Source organism: Oryza glaberrima, chromosome 5, assembly GCF_000147395.1.
Source record: "Oryza glaberrima chromosome 5, OglaRS2, whole genome shotgun sequence".
Taxonomy (NCBI): domain Eukaryota; kingdom Viridiplantae; phylum Streptophyta; class Magnoliopsida; order Poales; family Poaceae; genus Oryza; species Oryza glaberrima.
In genome coordinates, this window is record NC_068330.1 from 15,622,020 (window position 1) to 15,639,227 (window position 17,208).

The following is a 17,208-nucleotide window of genomic DNA, read 5'->3' on the forward strand; positions in this document are numbered from 1 at the left end:
CTTATGTGGTGCTTCGATCCGTGTACTACGCATGGATTTATATCATCTGGTCACTGTCATGGTGGAGGACGTTTTATAAATATAAGTCTCTCTAGCTCTAATTCATTCTTGGATCTACCTTTTAATTTCTTTTTCCGGATTATTGGCTAGCTGCATGCTATATGGTGCTAGTCACCTGTCAATTGCTGATGAATTAAATTGAGTTCCTGTTTCAACAATATATACGCGGACTTCAAAATGTTGAGAATTAATTGGAGGCAGCAACTGGTTGATGGATGATCGACTTCTATCTCCAAACCTCCAACTATATAGCTAGCTAGCCTTTTGCTCTGAAAATAAAATGTGACCTGTTTAATTAACATCCTACTAGTTTGTCAACTTTAAAAGAGTTCAATAATTGGTTTTAGTTTGAGAAATATTTCCTCAAGACCAGGTAGGACAGAGAGAATACTTTTTGCCCATACAAGGACGATGTGTAGTAGTGGGCCTGTAAATAAATAACATAGACGAAATATATGTGACAAGGAAGAGAGATCACTAGCTAGAAGTATATACTCAATCGATCGAAATGACGTCGTTTTATGTTTATCCTTACTTGGTTTCTGCTTATGTGGACTGCAAGAACACACCTTGTCCTGTCAGCAGATTGCTACAGGCTGTTGATATATACTGGCTTTGCTAGTAATAAACCTCTAGCTTTTGTGCTGCTGGAATTCTCTCTTGGTACTTTAATTTGCCTTGGCCGGCTCTAGGAAGTGGTTATCTTCTTGGACTGTGATTCTACATGAGTCCGATGTTTTTCCATGTCTTCTTGCTCTTGTTAATTTATAGAGAATATAGGAGTACAAGCATTAGCCATCCGTCACCAAAGTCATGAGCCAAACAGTAGCTGAGAAAGAATATTTGTGTTCCTTCCAAGCTCATCTAGCTGACACATCAGCAAGTTGGTGCACATGCTAACTTATTGTATAATGCTACCAACATCAGGGTTAAGTAGAGAGGGGTATATAGTACTCCCTCCGTACTCGTCAAGAAAGTTGTTTTGGACAGCGACACAGTCTCCAAAACACAATTTTGACTTCTTATTTCTATAAAAATATTTATTGAAAAATGATATATGTATACTTTTATGAAAGTATTTTTCAAGACAAATCTATTCATATAATTTTTACGTTTTCAAACTCAATAAACTTGAGAGTTATTCATGATTTATATTCCTAATGTTTAACTTAAACATTGTCCTAAACGACTTCCTTTACGAGTACGGAGGGAGTGCATTATTAATTCCTTTGTGCACAACCATGCATGTATATACATTTATCTTTCTAAGAGAAATTAACATACATGTATGTTAAAGATGCTTATGCCTTTTGATTATTTTCCTGGCCTCAGAAAATAAGAGGCCCAAGTATTTCTGAAGGAAAACGAATGGCATATATATATATAGAGTACACTAGTACTAGTTGCATGGGAAAAGGTGGTAGTGGCCAATGGAGTAATTAATGGAGATCTATGAGGATAAAGCATAATTTGGAATATGTGGGGGCCTGCAATATGCATGAATGAGTCATGCATGATGATCGATTAACCAAGACCACCCACCACTGTTACCTGACAATTGCAGCAGTTAATGGCTAAGATCGATCGACAGCCACGGTTGCCGGATTAACCGGATATTTTGTTTCCACTATATCATATGAAAGCTAGATAAATCAACAAGCAACTTAACATCTATCTGCATCTTAACTTTCATATGCTGCATGTGTACGGATAAAAATGAGAGAACTAAATATGTGTATGAGGATAAAAACGAATTTAATTAATTAATTAAACGTGTGCTAGCTACATCTCGACCGGTCATCAGCTCATGGATGGATTGATTTATCCATGTCATGGTCACATGGATGGATGGTTTACTTTGCCCAGAATCTTTCCTTTCCTATCACCTTCAGTGTGATGGGCAAGGTGATGAATGAGAGAGAGAGTTCCAGTGATTCTTCTCTCTTCTCTTCTTCTTCTTCTTCGATTCCTTTCTCTAGCTTCTTCTTCTCCTTGGATCGATCTCATCCTGTTGATCTCGATGCTTTTGATGGCGGTAGGTCGATCGTACAGTAGTAGCATAGTACTTTCTTCGTTTCATATTATAAGATTTTTTAGCATTATCTATATTTATATATATATATATTAATGAATCTAAACATATATGTATGTCTAGATTCATTAACATCTATATAAATGTGAACAATGCTAGAAAGTGTTATAATCTTAGACGGAGGTAGTAGATTGAGCTTCGTGATCTAGGCTAGCCAGGATCATAGATGATACATGAGTGGATAAGCCACGTACGCACATGCAGCCACAGGAACAACTTGAAGCCCCTATTACGCTGTTTCCATCCAGATAAGATAAGATTTCCACGCCGTTTATTTTACCCCGGCCGGCCCATACATGTATACATCTCTATACGTACGATCGAGAGTACAATGGTACGTATATTTACGCATGTGTGTATATATATGTGTACTCTATATGTCTGTGTACATATGTACACAAATAGTTAACAACAGTATACATAAAGAACTATATATATAGCTTAATGCAATAAGAGCTAGTACATAGCACGTACACGCATTTTTGTATATAGTTGATTATGCTTGTACGTATATCATTAATTACATACATTTATATATTCCACGTACGTATTTTCCATAGAAATTTTAGCTAGAGGTTTCATTGCATGACGTGGACGTGGTTGAATAGCCACACAAAATTAAAATAGAAACAAAACAAATTAAGAAACTGGGAGAAGCTAGCTAGCGCGCCTGTCCATTTGGAAAAGATCGAGTTTAATTTGAACACATTAGATAGGGAGAGTATATATCATTAAAAAAAAGGATAAGCTGCAAAATTGCCACGTCGGAAAGCTGCAGCGTCTCGTTGTACACAAGAGCTAGCTAGAAGCACGCACGCACGCACGCAGCAGCCGGGCGGTCACACAGGTCGACACGGACGCCTAATTTGTAGGACTTTGTGTTTGTGTATGGGCATGCTTCGAAAGCGATTTATATATAAATTTCCCCTTCAAATATATGTTGGCATATTAAAAAAATTTTAAAAAAACAATCAGATGGATATGGATATATTGTTTTGTAGCTTTGGCCTTGTCATCAACTCATAATGAGATTGTGTTATTGTGAGGGGGAGATGCCACATGTTTGCGTCCTAGGGAGTGGAATGGAATGGTCGATTGGGGGCTCACAAGGGATTAGGACGTACGCGTCCGGCGCACGCGCGCGCACGCACGCAAACGCAACCCCATCTCAGCTTTTCAAACAGGCCACAGACTGGGACTGGGGAGTAGTGACCACACACCCTACCTAGAGAGCGCTTCAGAATCAGACATGTCACTTTCCTATTTATGTTTAATTAATTAACCAAAAATATTCAAACTAAGATATAGATATATGTATGTGGTAGTTAATTACATATATATAGCTCAGGTTTGACTGTGTAAGTAAGTAACTACTCAAAGTTAATTTTATCAGTTATTTTTTTAAGGCGTATTAATTACTATATGTATCACGGACACATCACCCTACGACACAGAATCGTTGACATATAGTTTTTATGGAAATTAAATAGTTTGTATATGACCAAGAGCGTCATTTTTTTCAACAGCTAGTTTGTCTACTAGCGTAATTTTCTTTTCCCAATAGACAGTTTGTGTTCACGAATGCAAAATTTTCCCAGTGGCTACCCATAACAATTCTATGTCTTAGTGTAGTGGTAATCTCTTTTTTTATTATTTTTTGAACTTCTTTATTTTAAAAAATAAACCATTCTAAAACTTTTCTAGAATCTGAATCTTTTAATCACGCCAGCACATTTGGTGTGGCAAACCAACACTGACACGCCACATATATCGGACGTGACAGTTTTATCCCGCCACACCAGTTAGACACCAGTTAGACTGGCGTGATCAAATAACACAACTAGCATGATAAAAAAGGTTCAGACTTTGGAACTAAGTTTTGAAAGTGTTTATTTTAAAGTAAAAATTTTAAAAAGTACAAAAAATAAGAAAACTTCGGTAATAGCCACCTTTTAAGTCGTTGTCCACACCCATATGTGTGATAAGAGTACATGGTGAAAAATCACAAGATAATCCACGTATCAATAATTATCAAAGGGTGTGTGTAGTTAGTTAATACAACAACAATCCACTTGGCCTAAGTTACTAGCAAATTGTCACGACATCAATACTCAAGAATCAATAAACAAACATATTAACCCCTTATATATTAATCAGTGGACGACCCAATATATCCAATTATACGGTGGTCCTTAGCAAATAGTCAGTCTCAGTGAGCATTGGTGCCGTACAAATTCCCCTTCATGGAGAGAGATTCAAGCTAGGTTTACTTAATTATTAATCAGTCGCACTGTTTAGGTCTATAGGTGTTCTGGTAGGAGACATTTTTTTCTTAAAAAAAGAGTATGTACGCCGCTTGATATACATCAGTCCCCTAGCTAGGTTAGCTTTGTTACTACATTAATTTTTTTCTCTCTCCACAAAACAACTAATATAATGAAGAATATCAATATTTCTATTAATAGTAGAAGTGTAAACTAATCTCAATCATTTAGGGAAGATTTAAGTGTAAATGAAAAAGATGGTGCAGGTAGAGCTAAACACTAGACGACTAATTTTAATCAGTTCAGTCTAACAAATGATAACACACACTTGCCAAACTTAAAGACCTCTCTTCCCTCCACAAAATTTTAAAAAATAGGATGTGATGAAAAGAGAGTAGATCAAGTTATTGGGAGTAGCTAGATAGATAGCTGGCAGGATGAGTGGTTTTATAGTTTTCAAACGTGTAAACATCAATATTACCTCATGATTCAATTGCTTACAAGACTCGGCCACTGATCTCTCCATTGATTAAGTGACTAGTAGCAGTAGTAGTAGTAGGTACGAGTAGTAGGCGTGTATTGTTGTTGATCCCATTGACGTCGAGTTCAATCCGTGTACAAAGTCAAACATTGTGGCACATCTCATATACCATTCAGTGTTATAAACAATCTGATCTTAACTAGCCACTTACTTGTATATATATGCGCTACATTTTTGCAAAAACTTAATTAATCCTGTATAGTGATTGTGTTGGATCGATCTTGATTGATTTCACCACTAACGATTGTATTCTGCCTGCATCTTGATCAGAGAGATGCACTATCACGTATAATTATATACATTTAGGTAGTAAGTGCAATAGTGCATCTACGATAATCACGAGGTGATCGATGATGAGGATGATGATGATCTTCTAGAAGATGAACTATATCTATATATATACATGAATCAGTCATTACGTGTGTATAGACAAATTAAATGGATTATTGCTGTCACGAGAGGCGTCTTAGCCGCCTTACTTTCGGCTTAGCTTGTATATATGTATCGTGTGATATTACCTAGTGAATCGTACTATACGTGCTTAATTAGCTTAGCTCTAAGCAGCCATTGGTCAGGATATATGAGCTCCAAGTGTCAAGCTGCAACGATATGATGCAACACCACATTGTTAATTAATTAGTAATGATTAAGTTGTAGCTTGATCGAGTACAATTAAGTTTCTCCCTTTTGTAGCAAACACATATCTTGTTAGCTTTAATATATATCCTAGCTCTGATATCCTTGCTAATCTACTTGCTAGCTCTTACGTACGTGGCCTGTCCATCGATCATATCGATATATTGATCAAACAGAGACGATGATATGATCATATGACACGCAATGTATATATGCATGTAACACACACTATTTAATTATATATACACGGCATATATATATCACAAAAGCTAGACATATATAGGTCAGCTACAAATGTAGCAGTGCACAAGCGATCGATCGATGATTATTATATATGCATGATAACTAATTTAAATATCTGTATTTATATATGCTAACTATTTTGAGATTAGAAAGGCTAGTACACACCATACCATATACTCCCTCCTTCTCTAAATGTTTGACGCCGTTGACTTTTTTTAAACATGTTTGACCGTTCGTGTTATTCAAAAATTTTTGTGAAATGTGTAAAACTATATATATACATAAAAGTATATTTAACAATAAATCAAATGATAAGAAAAGAATTAATAATTACTTAATTTTTTTAAATAAGACGAATGATCAAACATTTTAAAAAAAAGTCAACGGTGTCAAATATTTTGGGATGGAGGGAGTATATACATGCAGGTCGTTATATTAGGTAGTACCGGTTGCACTAGACTATATGTGTACTGTTTAAGTTTGTGTTGAGTGCACGAGAGAGAGAGACGACAAAGCTATAGGCTGACAGGGCTTAAATTAAACAATGACGTACACGATCGATGCGTATGTATATGCGCCTCCGTCATTTAACTTAACAAAAAACACGAAGAGGAATTAATTAAGAAATAAAGTATAAAAAGCATATGAATTTGAGGAGTAGGTGTACGTATAGAGGTTAGTTAATCTGGCCCTCGATGACGTCTGGAGCCCATGGATTTGTTAATCACGCATTAGTTAATTAATTAATGGTGAAGTAAAAAAGTAATCGTGTCCGTCGATATGATCGATCTTTCGTTGGCTTAATTAAGATTTTGGATAAATCAGCCAGTTAATTTAAGGATTATTGTGCATAAATATATATCCAGCCTTCGTAGGCTTGTGCTTTTTGACAAATGTATCGTTTAATTTAATTTTGACAAGTACTAGTACTACGTACAGAATATTGCATTGTATTTCTACGTTAACAAGTACTACTATAGAATTGTACATTATATACTGAAAACTAGAAAATTCCAATTTGAAAAACGTTTCGATTATAATTAGCGGGAATCAAGTTAAAGATAGGCGGGAAAACCTTATTCCAAGATGGACCTACTATACAACTTGAGGGCGGGCTGAGCAAGTTATTCGTGAAAGAGAGAATCCCTTATATGTCACTGAAAATTGGTCTGATCCTTTGTATGTCATTAAAAATTGGCTATTCTCCTATATACCATTGATCTAAATTTGCGCACCCTCTCATACCACTTCCGTCTGTTGACTATGTGTTAACTGTTAACTCTAATGTAAAAAAGACATATTTGCTCTTCTGAGTTGTTAGCCATGTCCAATACTCAGAAGGGTAAATACGTTTTCTTTACTTAAAAGTTAACGGTCAACAGACGAGAGTGGCATGAGAGGGTGCGTAAATTTAGATCAATGGCATATAAGGAAAGAGCCAATTTTCAGTGCGTTTAATTTAAAATCTAACGAATAAAATTAAAGGTTTGGCAAGCCAACTAAAATTAGGCGAAACTCGAAAGTACGTGCGTCGATCGTCATTTGCTTCTGGCAATCAAGCGCTTTGCGCGCGATTGCTTAAAATTTGAGCGGTCATGCATGGAGCTCACCTGGCTGGCCGGCTGCAATCCTGGCGTGATTTTGTGCGTGCGCTCATCACACCTCAGACGACCTGGATGCTGCCTCCTGCCTGCTCGCTCTGCCTTAATTTCCTGTGACTTTCTCTAGCTTCGTTCGTCACAGCTGCTGCAGATCGAGCATGTCATATGTCCAGGTTTCTCGGCTAGCTATAGACTTAATTTGGCTAGCTGCAGAAAATCGGCACGCAAACAACACGCGACCATCGATCCATTCAGGCCACACGGGAAGCTGCCTGCCTGGCCTGGATCGAGATATAATCAGCAGCAAGCATGCAGCATATGCATGCACGAACAGATCAGTAGGTATTGTTAGCTTAATCAGCATTGATCAGGTGCTCCGAGACATTATGCATGCACCTGCTGATCATGATTAGCTGGGATCGATCTAATTAATCGGAATTCGGAACTATGGTCATGATCTGATGATCAAGCAGTAAACAAATTGCAAGCCGGCAAAGCATATGCACACACACAAACTCGTAGGATGCATGCATCCAGCGGCCACAACTTGGCCAACTTGCATTAATTCGCGCGGCCTATCCAGAGATCGAGCCCCTTGTGTATGACTGCCCGGTGGGACACCGCCGGCGGCGGCGGCTGCTACCGCCACGTATGACTGGCCGGAGTACATACCAGCAACAACACACGTGGCTAGCTAAACCTACATGTGTGTAGTATACTATCATAAATCTTATCTTTACATGGAACGATTGAACAATTGATGTTGACCGGCCGATGACTTCATTTAACTTTTCTTTTAATCAAATTTCTTGATCAAAGTTTATAGAAAGATATAGTGGTATTTTCAACACAAAACAAACATATTATAAAAAATATTCAATATTAGATTTAATAAAACTAATTTGATACTTTAAATATTATTAATATTTTAAAAAAAATTAAGTTTGACTCGAAAAAATTATAATATGAAGCAGTAGATAGAATATATAAAATGAGACAGGAGGACAAGCTGGAAGAGAGACGAGGAGACGACAGCATGCGTGCGTGTATGGGCGTGGGTGGATGGGGCGGTCGCCGGCGCCACCGGTCGTAATCAGCCGCCACTGGGGCCGTCCTAACCGATGATCGATGAGGACACGGCGGGTCGCTGTTGCTGCTGACTCTGCATGTGGTCCCCCACCTGCAGCCTGCGCTCGGTTCATTTTAATTATACTCATTTTTATTTATTTATTTATTTATTTATTTTGTTTGAGGTAATTGTTAGTTTGGTAATTGATGGGCCACATTTATCTCTCTGGAAACCTGGACGTGTATGGGCTGAGCAATTTACATTTATTATGTGGGCCTTCTACATGGAGGCTGCCGTCCTACCGGGAGTGAGGGCCCAAGCTCTCTCACAGACTGATTTGATTGGGCCCCGGGAAGGCTGCCGAATGGGCCTTCAGTCGCTTGGGCTGGGGGTTGTGGGCCCGTCTAATTTTACAGTTGGGGCAATTTTCTCGCGGTGGCTAATTCGCGCTTGCTGGCGCGCGCGCCATATCATCCCCGCGTCTCCACGCTGGTTTTCAAATCTCGAACTGAAAGGTTTCAAATATAAGTTAAAAGTTTTCAAATCTGAGTTGAAAGTTTTCAAATCTAAGTTGAAAGTTTTCAAAGTTGAGTTGAAAGTTTTCAAATTTGAGGTGAAAAGTTGAGCGTTTTTAAAATTTGACTTGAAAAATTTAAATTTTGAGTTAAAATTTTTCAAATTTGGATTTAAAATTTTAAAAATTTAACTTCGAATATATATTTCTTTTCAATTTGTTAGTTAAAAAAACTCGTGAAAAAAAGAAAATCTTATATATTATGATAATTATCTTAAACAATCATTATCTAACACTAATATACTACTAGTAATTATCTTATCCAACAAATTAAGCGCCAGCGGCACGCGCGGGCGCACTAGGCACCCCCCCCCCCTATTTTCTAGTTGCTGCTAATCTCCTGAGGATTAGAACAAAAGTAATGCATACGAAGAATATTTTTCAGATATCATATGTATTTTAAGATAAACATTTCTAATTTTCAAAAGCAGACATTTTAAGATGGCCACATGTTCGATATACACAGACAGTCGGCCGTCTGAATACGAAGACCTAATTTTCACAGGTCTTTAATGACAGGTGGAGAGCCGAGCCGCTTACGTAGATCCATTTTGACTGCATGTGAAAATGCTTTCCGTAACATTGTGTTGGACTTACTATATAAACTATATAAAATTTTAATGATTGTTAAGAGAAATATACGGTCAAACCTGCACTAAAAAATACATAAGATGCTATGAATTTTACTAGAAGATTGCATATTGCATATTGGATTACTTTTTATCATCATAGTTCACTTTAGACCATTTTTCCTTTCGCACATTACAGAATACTCTCCATGTTCCTTCTCTTACACCCTCCTTTATTCGTATCTGCTACTCTGGGTCTAGGTATGAGTTAATTAACATGAACGAAGTACAAGCACAGGGTGTACTAGGACGACGCTTGATTGTAGAATCCTCGTTGTAGTTGTGAACCCGAGCTCCACCCCACCTACTGCACTAGGTCTAGGTACTTTGCTTCCACACCACTTAAGCTCCGTCCAGTGTCAGGGTTATGGATACCACATATCCAATAGTAGTTGACTTAATCTCGGTAGGACCCACCACATACCATGTATTATACGGGAACAACCTTCGGATATAGAAGGAGTTCCGCATAAGGAAGGATGAATAGAGTTCCACATGGAAACGACAATGACTACTCGGATTGTATCCATATTGGTTTCCCTAGTTCTACTTGGATAGGGAGGCACCCATGGGTATAAATACAAGGCCCCTAGGAGGAGAGGGGGACGGAACAATAGATCAAGACAGAAAGATCAACATACAAGCCAACATACGCTAAGACAAGCCGCCAGATATCGACATCAGAGATATGCCTGGATCGACCCTATCCGGTACCTTCAGAGGCCGGCCGTAGAGATCTAGCGTTGTCTTTGATCTCGCCGGGCATGAACTCGAGGAGGAAGACTACCCTGTTGTCGACTACGAGTCAGAACTTCAGACCGCCATGTCGACAACAGTTAGATAGGCTACCCCAAATATTGTGCTGGTGTGATTATGGTGAATAAGAGCAATACCGGCTTCGGCCAACAGGATGTAGGGTTATTACCTGACAATTCAGGGGCCCGAACCTGTATAAAAATCCTCGTTCCCATCTTTTTTACCTAAGTCTCGCATATATCCTAGTACCAACAATCCCCATACTATGCAAATATCGGAATCGCAACATCAAACGTTGACACGTCAACAATGATCTCCTCCAAAGGTAGCCATGTGTAGCTCGAGTTCCGCCTCCGCCCAATGGCCAGTGCAACTAACCTTTTTCTTTGATTTGCTGGTGGTGACTTCCACTCGAGGTCAATATTGCCCTCCACCAGCAGCTTCAGTATTTTTAAGCTCCACCTCCATTTCACCATTTGGCATTGATCCAAAGCTAAAGATCCATGCTCGCTCAACTCAAGCAATCAAACTCTGCCTCCACCTTTTCGTGTGCTAGCCCCAACTCGATATTGAGGACATTGAGATTGTTCCTCTAGGCCTTCACAGATTGATATTAGTTTCGTGCAACTCAAGCTCTATCTCTGCATGGCATAAACTGTGCTTTGCTTAGTGTCAGGCCTATACCACTGAATTTTACTTTCATCCACATTCATATTGTAGTCGAGTTTGTTGGTTATATATGCAGACGAGCGACATGCAAGGAGAGATGGAGATGAGAGGTACGCTTTGAGCCACTCATCCGAAACAACTAATCTAGGGTAAAAATTTCTTACCTAGTCTAAGGATATGCTAATACCTAGAACTATCAGGTAAGAAAATATGATCCTAAACATGATTCACTTAAAAAAAATAGTAGAGTATTGATACTTTTGGTGCTTATTTGGAACACAGAATTTTCAAAATACAGAGAGAGAGAGAGAGTAGATATGGCAAGCAGGGTAGTACAGATCCCCTGCAGCTGGCCTCAACTCCACCATATAGATTTCAGTTAATCGTAGCCATTGTTTCTAGTGAATAGATTGGATTAAGCAACATCTTTCCTTTGCCTTCTTTCTCGGCGGCAACCATTGCGGCCTCAATGGAGAACTAATGTTGATGTTGCCAGCCTACTACTATCAAAGAATATGAAAACACATACGATAGCTATGCGCTCATGCCTAGGGGCGGACCCTAGCCCGTGGCACCCTAAGCCATGGGCTAGGGCTTGGTGTCAAAACCCCATGGGCCACAACAAATTTCCACCATATATGAGCTAGCTTACTGTGAGAGCACTAAAGGGCGCCCCGGGCCTTAGCTGTGGGCTAGGTCCACCCTTTCCCATGCCCAAAGAAGAAGTAGCCAATTGAGCTATGATGTGCACTGATGATGAATTGTTTCGTTCTCCGAAGCCTCAATTGACGTGCATCTATCACTGATTTACATGAAGCATTGTTAACCCTTATGGGCATGTTTTGGCTTTAGATTCAGCACCATGTGCCACCTCCTAGTTGGTATGCTCCATGCTCGTCTGCCTCTAGCAGTCTCATCATGCTGCCACTCAGAAGTCGAAACGCTCCAGTTCGGAGTTAGATAATCATGTCATGGAGGTTTTGGATGTCTAGATAATGAAAAAACATTTGAGGAAGAAAATGAATAACATCCGTACAAAATAAAGGACGGTTAGGATTATCCTAAATCCACCCAGTGGAGTTGATCCCCAACTCTAGGGGATCCGCACCCGAGCAAGAGAGAGTGTGCATTGGGCTTAACTAAGACATATAAACAAGAGGTTTGTGCTCATGTTAGAATTCCTATAAAATAGGGGGTGTAGAAAAGCAATCCTTACAAATCTTCCAGTCCCATTCCTTGGTTCCAAAGGTCGAAATTTTTTTCCAATGATTCTAATTTTTTCCAATGTTTCTTCTTTGTCCCAAAGGAGCCCTCACAAAAATTCGGCCATTTTCGCTTTGTCAACAGTTCAACACCCACTGGCCACGGGCACACAACCCAAGCCCAGAATAGTTGGCGCGCGCTGATTGGGCGGCGGATGAGGCGCGTGTGAGCCACGCCGCGCCACCCAGCCCCTCAGCCTGCGCGCCGCCTCCCTCCGCCGCTCGCCGCCGCTCTTTAAACCCCCCCTCCCCCTTCCCTCGCGCTCACCATCCATGGCGCCCACGGCGCCCTCTCCGGCGTCCGTGCGCGCCGCGGCGTCGCCCCGCTGCTGCTCCCGCTCCCGCCCCCGGTCCAGCGCCGGCCGAGTCGCCGCCCTCCCGGCGGACGGCCGCGGCGACGGCGCCTCCACCGCCGCCTCCTACAAGGAGCTCGGTGAGTCCCCGCGGCTCCCTCTTTGGGTCAGCCCTCTGCTATTGTGTTAGGTTGTGGAAATTGTTTCTGAGAGCGTGGCTTATTTCAGTGGCAATGTTACTAATATGGCCGTGGACATACCTGTTCTTGTTATCTTGTATTGAGTAAGAACTGTCCTGAATGTTCATAGTTCAAGTTCAATCAAATGCAAAATCTGAATGCAACGAAAATACAAGCTACTAGTACTTTGATTATGTTGCTTCATGCGGATAAATCCTGTGGAAATCATGCTAAAGTGTTAAAAGAGAAGGGAATTTTTCAGGCCAAACATAGTGACAGCACTAGAGAATAACTTTGAGCAGAAGTCATTAAAATTGAAACCGCAGAATTTTCAGACTTATTACAGTTACTTGTTGATTGTACCAAGGTTTGTACTCTTTGAAAAAGAGGATCGAAGATGCCGTTGTCCGGGTCGAAACGACTGCATCCAGTGCACTGGAGATGGAGGAAGCGCGGAGAATCAGACAGGAAGAGGTGTTGAGGGGGCGCAACTTGTGGGACAATCCAGCTAAATCGCACGAGACGCTCTCTGCTCTGGCTGATGCCATCAGAGTGGTCGACCATCTCAAAGACCTTCGCTATAAGGTGATTGCTTAATTCCTTGTTGCAAGATGTGCTTCAGAAAATTTCCCTACATTTGGACAAAGTAAAGCTTCCTATACTGTTGTGTGAATGGACAATGCTTGATAGCAGGACTGAACTGTGTGCATTGTCTGCCCTTCACTCAGCTCTAACCACCTCAAAAATTCCACCCCTTTATCCTTCTTTTTTCACTACAGAAATTGTGATTTAGAATTTAGCATTTTTCTCCTTTTGATGCTTAAGATATGCGGTGCAGGCTGAAGAGGCTAAGCTGATTAGTCAACTCTCAGAGATGGATGTCATCAATGTTGAGTTGTTTAAGCAGGCATACAAGACCTCCGTAGATGCTACTGAGTTTCTAGATCGTTATCAGATGTACAAGCTTCTTAAGGGTCCGTACGACAAGGAAGGCGCTTGCATCATCGTCACTGCTGGATCAGAGGGTGCTGCTTCTGAGGCAAGTTGATTATAGAATGTTGGTTAATGGAATTATTCATTGGATCTTAATGAGAGAAGAATAAAAGAACGCCAACATTGTACTAACAAAGTAATAATAACACTACCTTTGTACTTTCCATAATGTTACTGCCCAGTTCGTTCCATGAATCTGTGTTATTATTGAAATGCTGCTCATTAAATTAAGGAATACATATGCCTAAGAATCGTGTGAATGAAGATATAAAATGCTCAATTGCTCATGGAGGGTCACTATAAATATTCCTTCCAAATCTAAATTCTTAGCTATTACTTTATCAGCACTGTGGTGCAGTTTTATAGAAGTTGATGTTTACCTGAATTCTTTCTTGAGCAAAATTAACCATTTCCACCTTTTGAGTTTTTTATAAACAAGATTTTTTTTACCATTGCAGCTATGGGCAGAGAGGATCTTTTGCATGTATTCAAGTTGGGCACGGAAACAAGGTTGTAAGGATGGGCTGGTTGAGAAGATCACATCAACAAGTGGTCGTGTATGGACTGCAGCCATAGAAATTGAATCAGAGTACATGTTTGGCACCCTTACTGGAGAAAAAGGAACTCACAGAATGATCTATCCTTCTGTCGATAATGCTGGCACTTATGAGGTGATTACATTTTTCTATTGTTAATATTTAGTTCCTATCATAATTTTGTTCTACCCATTAGTGATGAGATTAGAATTCCTTGCAATTCCCTAATACATTTGCATAGAGAACCATGAGATGTTCTGCAAGGTAGTTCAAGCAATTGGTTAGACAGGTAATATCAAATAAAGAAAACCTGGACTCCAATATTTAAAATTGTTACTTCACTAGAACTGACTGATATGTATGTACCAACCAAGGCAAACATATAGAACCGCATCAGCAAAATACTGAACAAAAGTCGAACTACGTAGCCTTCCATTAGGATACAACGGAGAAAGTAATAGCACATACTTAGGTTTAAGTTTCAGCTTGTCATGTTTAATATGCAAATTTCTAAAAATAGTTCAGAATTTATACATGGTTTTCAACTACTGTGACCCCTTTTCTTTAATCGGTCTGGCTGAAATATTGGCCATCCAAATTTTTTAAGCGAAGGGAGTAGAATAGTGGCAATGTCAACATGATTTGACTTCTGTGTTTAAAAAGACCTGGATAAACTGCTGTACAAGTTTTTGGATGCCCATATTGTGCACACAACTTTATCATGGCATTCACCGTATGCTGTTTTATATCAAAATGGCTAACCTAAAGTTGACCAAAGCTTGCAGGCAACGTCAGCTAGGGTCGATATAATTCCTCTCTTCTTAGACAGACCAGTTAATCTTCACTTGGACGAGAATGATCTGGAGATTTCTCCTTCCCCTAGTGATCATAAGAGGCGGGATCACAGAAATTCAGCCGTTAGGGTTCAACACATTCGAACTGGAGTTACTGCTGAAAGTTCAGGTACTAAATTAACCAAATGTTTCATGTACTGTGAACTCTCATGCAGCTCTGACTCTTTATATCTCCACAGGTGAGCGAAGCTACTTCGCAAACAAGATGAAAGCTATAAGCAGGCTGAAAGCAAAGCTACTTGTTATATCCAGAGAGTTAAGATCGTCGAACCTGAAGACGATCAAGAGGCAGACGGTGGAGGAATTGTACAGCCGAGAGACAAGAAGGTACAAATTTGGGCCTCAGAAATTGGTTCATGATCTCAACACAGGCCTCCAGCTGTCAGAATTGAACTCTGTCCTGGACGGTGATATTGATCCTTTCATCAGAGGTCGCATTGTTTCAAGACTTGGATGACACACCAAGAGCACATCAGTTTCAATTCTGAATATTTCTTTTGTTTTTCTGGTACATACCACACCACATCAAAAGGATAACTTGTGTAACAAACAAACAATGGGGTCACATCCCCAAGCGAAAAAAGCTAATAATCCTGGTATATAAAAGAGCAATTCATGATTCATCATATATACCTGTCAAGCCTGTGTGCCGTGGCCCATGGCACGCACGGCGCGCCAGTGCGCGGCGAGCGCGTTTCCGTGCTTATCCTGCAGTTCTCCCTGAAGGTTCAGCATGACGCTAATCTAGCACCATCCAATTTCTCACCTATCTTCCTCCACCTTGCCAATAGGTTAATTGTTTTTGCTCTGATGCCATCTACAAGATCTACAATAGGATGATCCTTCAAATCCTTGATCCATTTGTTCCATGACTCTACCAGATTGTTGGTGATAAAGTCACATTTTATCTTTTCTAAGAACTTACTCCTCATCCAAAGTAGTTGTGGTAAGTTTCTAGATATAGCCTCACATCTGGATTTGTCTAGTGAATTATTCATGTAATGCTCATATTTGTCTGTTATGTAAGACGTAGCTGTAGGGTATATGTCCCCAAACACTAGACCATAAAATTTCTAGGTGAAATTCTATATCAAGTGCCAAAAGCATTCTCTATACTCTGTTGTACTAAATACATTTTTCACAGCTTTATCCAGCCCCTTACAAGTGTCTGAGCAGATTGCTAAGTGTGATTGTTCCCTAATTGCCTAATGAAGCTGTTGCATAAACCAAGTCCAATTGTAAGTGGTCTCGCTTTGAAAGAATACAAATGCAACCAGAAACATCCAGTTATGTCCATCTATAGATGTAGCAGAAGCTAGTTGACCATTCCAATTCCCATTAAGGGCTGTGGAGTGTATACTCAAGTATGGTCGACATCCATTCGTAAAACCATCAATCGAAGGTTTGAGTGCACAATAGAATATATGAAAATAAACCCCATCAACATTCTCTTGTAATCTATCTCCACAACACTTTTTAGACATTTTCAGCTCAACCTTAGTCTTGAAGTTAAACAAATATGTACCAAAAATCTTATCTTTAGCCTTGCCATACTTCTATTCACAGTATGGTATCTTAAAGTGATATTGTACTTGGTTTCTAAGTCCCCATCAGCTGCTTTGCACCCATAGTTGGATCCTTCTTTAGAAAAGGAATTGTGTTATTTGCCACCCAGTTATAACTTGCCATCTTTATCTTTACTCTCCCTGTTGATGTACGAGAATGGGCGAATTTTTTTATGGTATCCTGCAATACACACACATAAGATGGTTACATCCATGAGACAACTCATATAGCCAAACCAATATTTGAAATATGAGATACTATTTATTTAGTTAGTTGTTAGTACCCTCACGGATCTTTCATCAGGCATCAGCCTTGCCACGATAGCCCATGGGCATCCCTCAGCTGTGCAAAAGCCCCTAAACATTTCTTTATCAATCTTCTTTGTCCCAAG

General features: G+C 39.8%; 1 protein-coding gene across 1 annotated transcript; it reads left to right on the plus strand.

Annotated features, from left to right (window-relative positions):
* Positions 1 to 12,488: 12,488 nt before the first annotated feature.
* On the plus strand, positions 12,489 to 15,877 carry LOC127772851 (peptide chain release factor PrfB3, chloroplastic). Its single transcript, XM_052298834.1, has 6 exons — positions 12,489 to 12,829; positions 13,236 to 13,453; positions 13,707 to 13,907; positions 14,320 to 14,532; positions 15,183 to 15,360; positions 15,431 to 15,877. The coding sequence occupies exons 1-6, from the start codon at positions 12,670 to 12,672 to the stop codon at positions 15,706 to 15,708; spliced, it is 1,248 nt and encodes a 415-aa protein (XP_052154794.1). The 5' UTR covers positions 12,489 to 12,669; the 3' UTR covers positions 15,709 to 15,877.
* The last annotated feature ends 1,331 nt before the right edge of the window (positions 15,878 to 17,208 follow it).

Excerpts from the sequence above, each read along its gene's own strand:
- LOC127772851 (XM_052298834.1), top strand. The coding sequence starts at position 12,670 with ATGGCGCCCACGGCGCCCTCTCCGGCGTCCGTGCGCGCCGCGGCGTCG. Across the intron at positions 12,830-13,235 it reads CGCCTCCTACAAGGAGCTCG|GTTTGTACTCTTTGAAAAAG; the intron begins GTGAGTCCCCGC and ends GATTGTACCAAG. Across the intron at positions 15,361-15,430 it reads AGTTACTGCTGAAAGTTCAG|GTGAGCGAAGCTACTTCGCA; the intron begins GTACTAAATTAA and ends ATATCTCCACAG.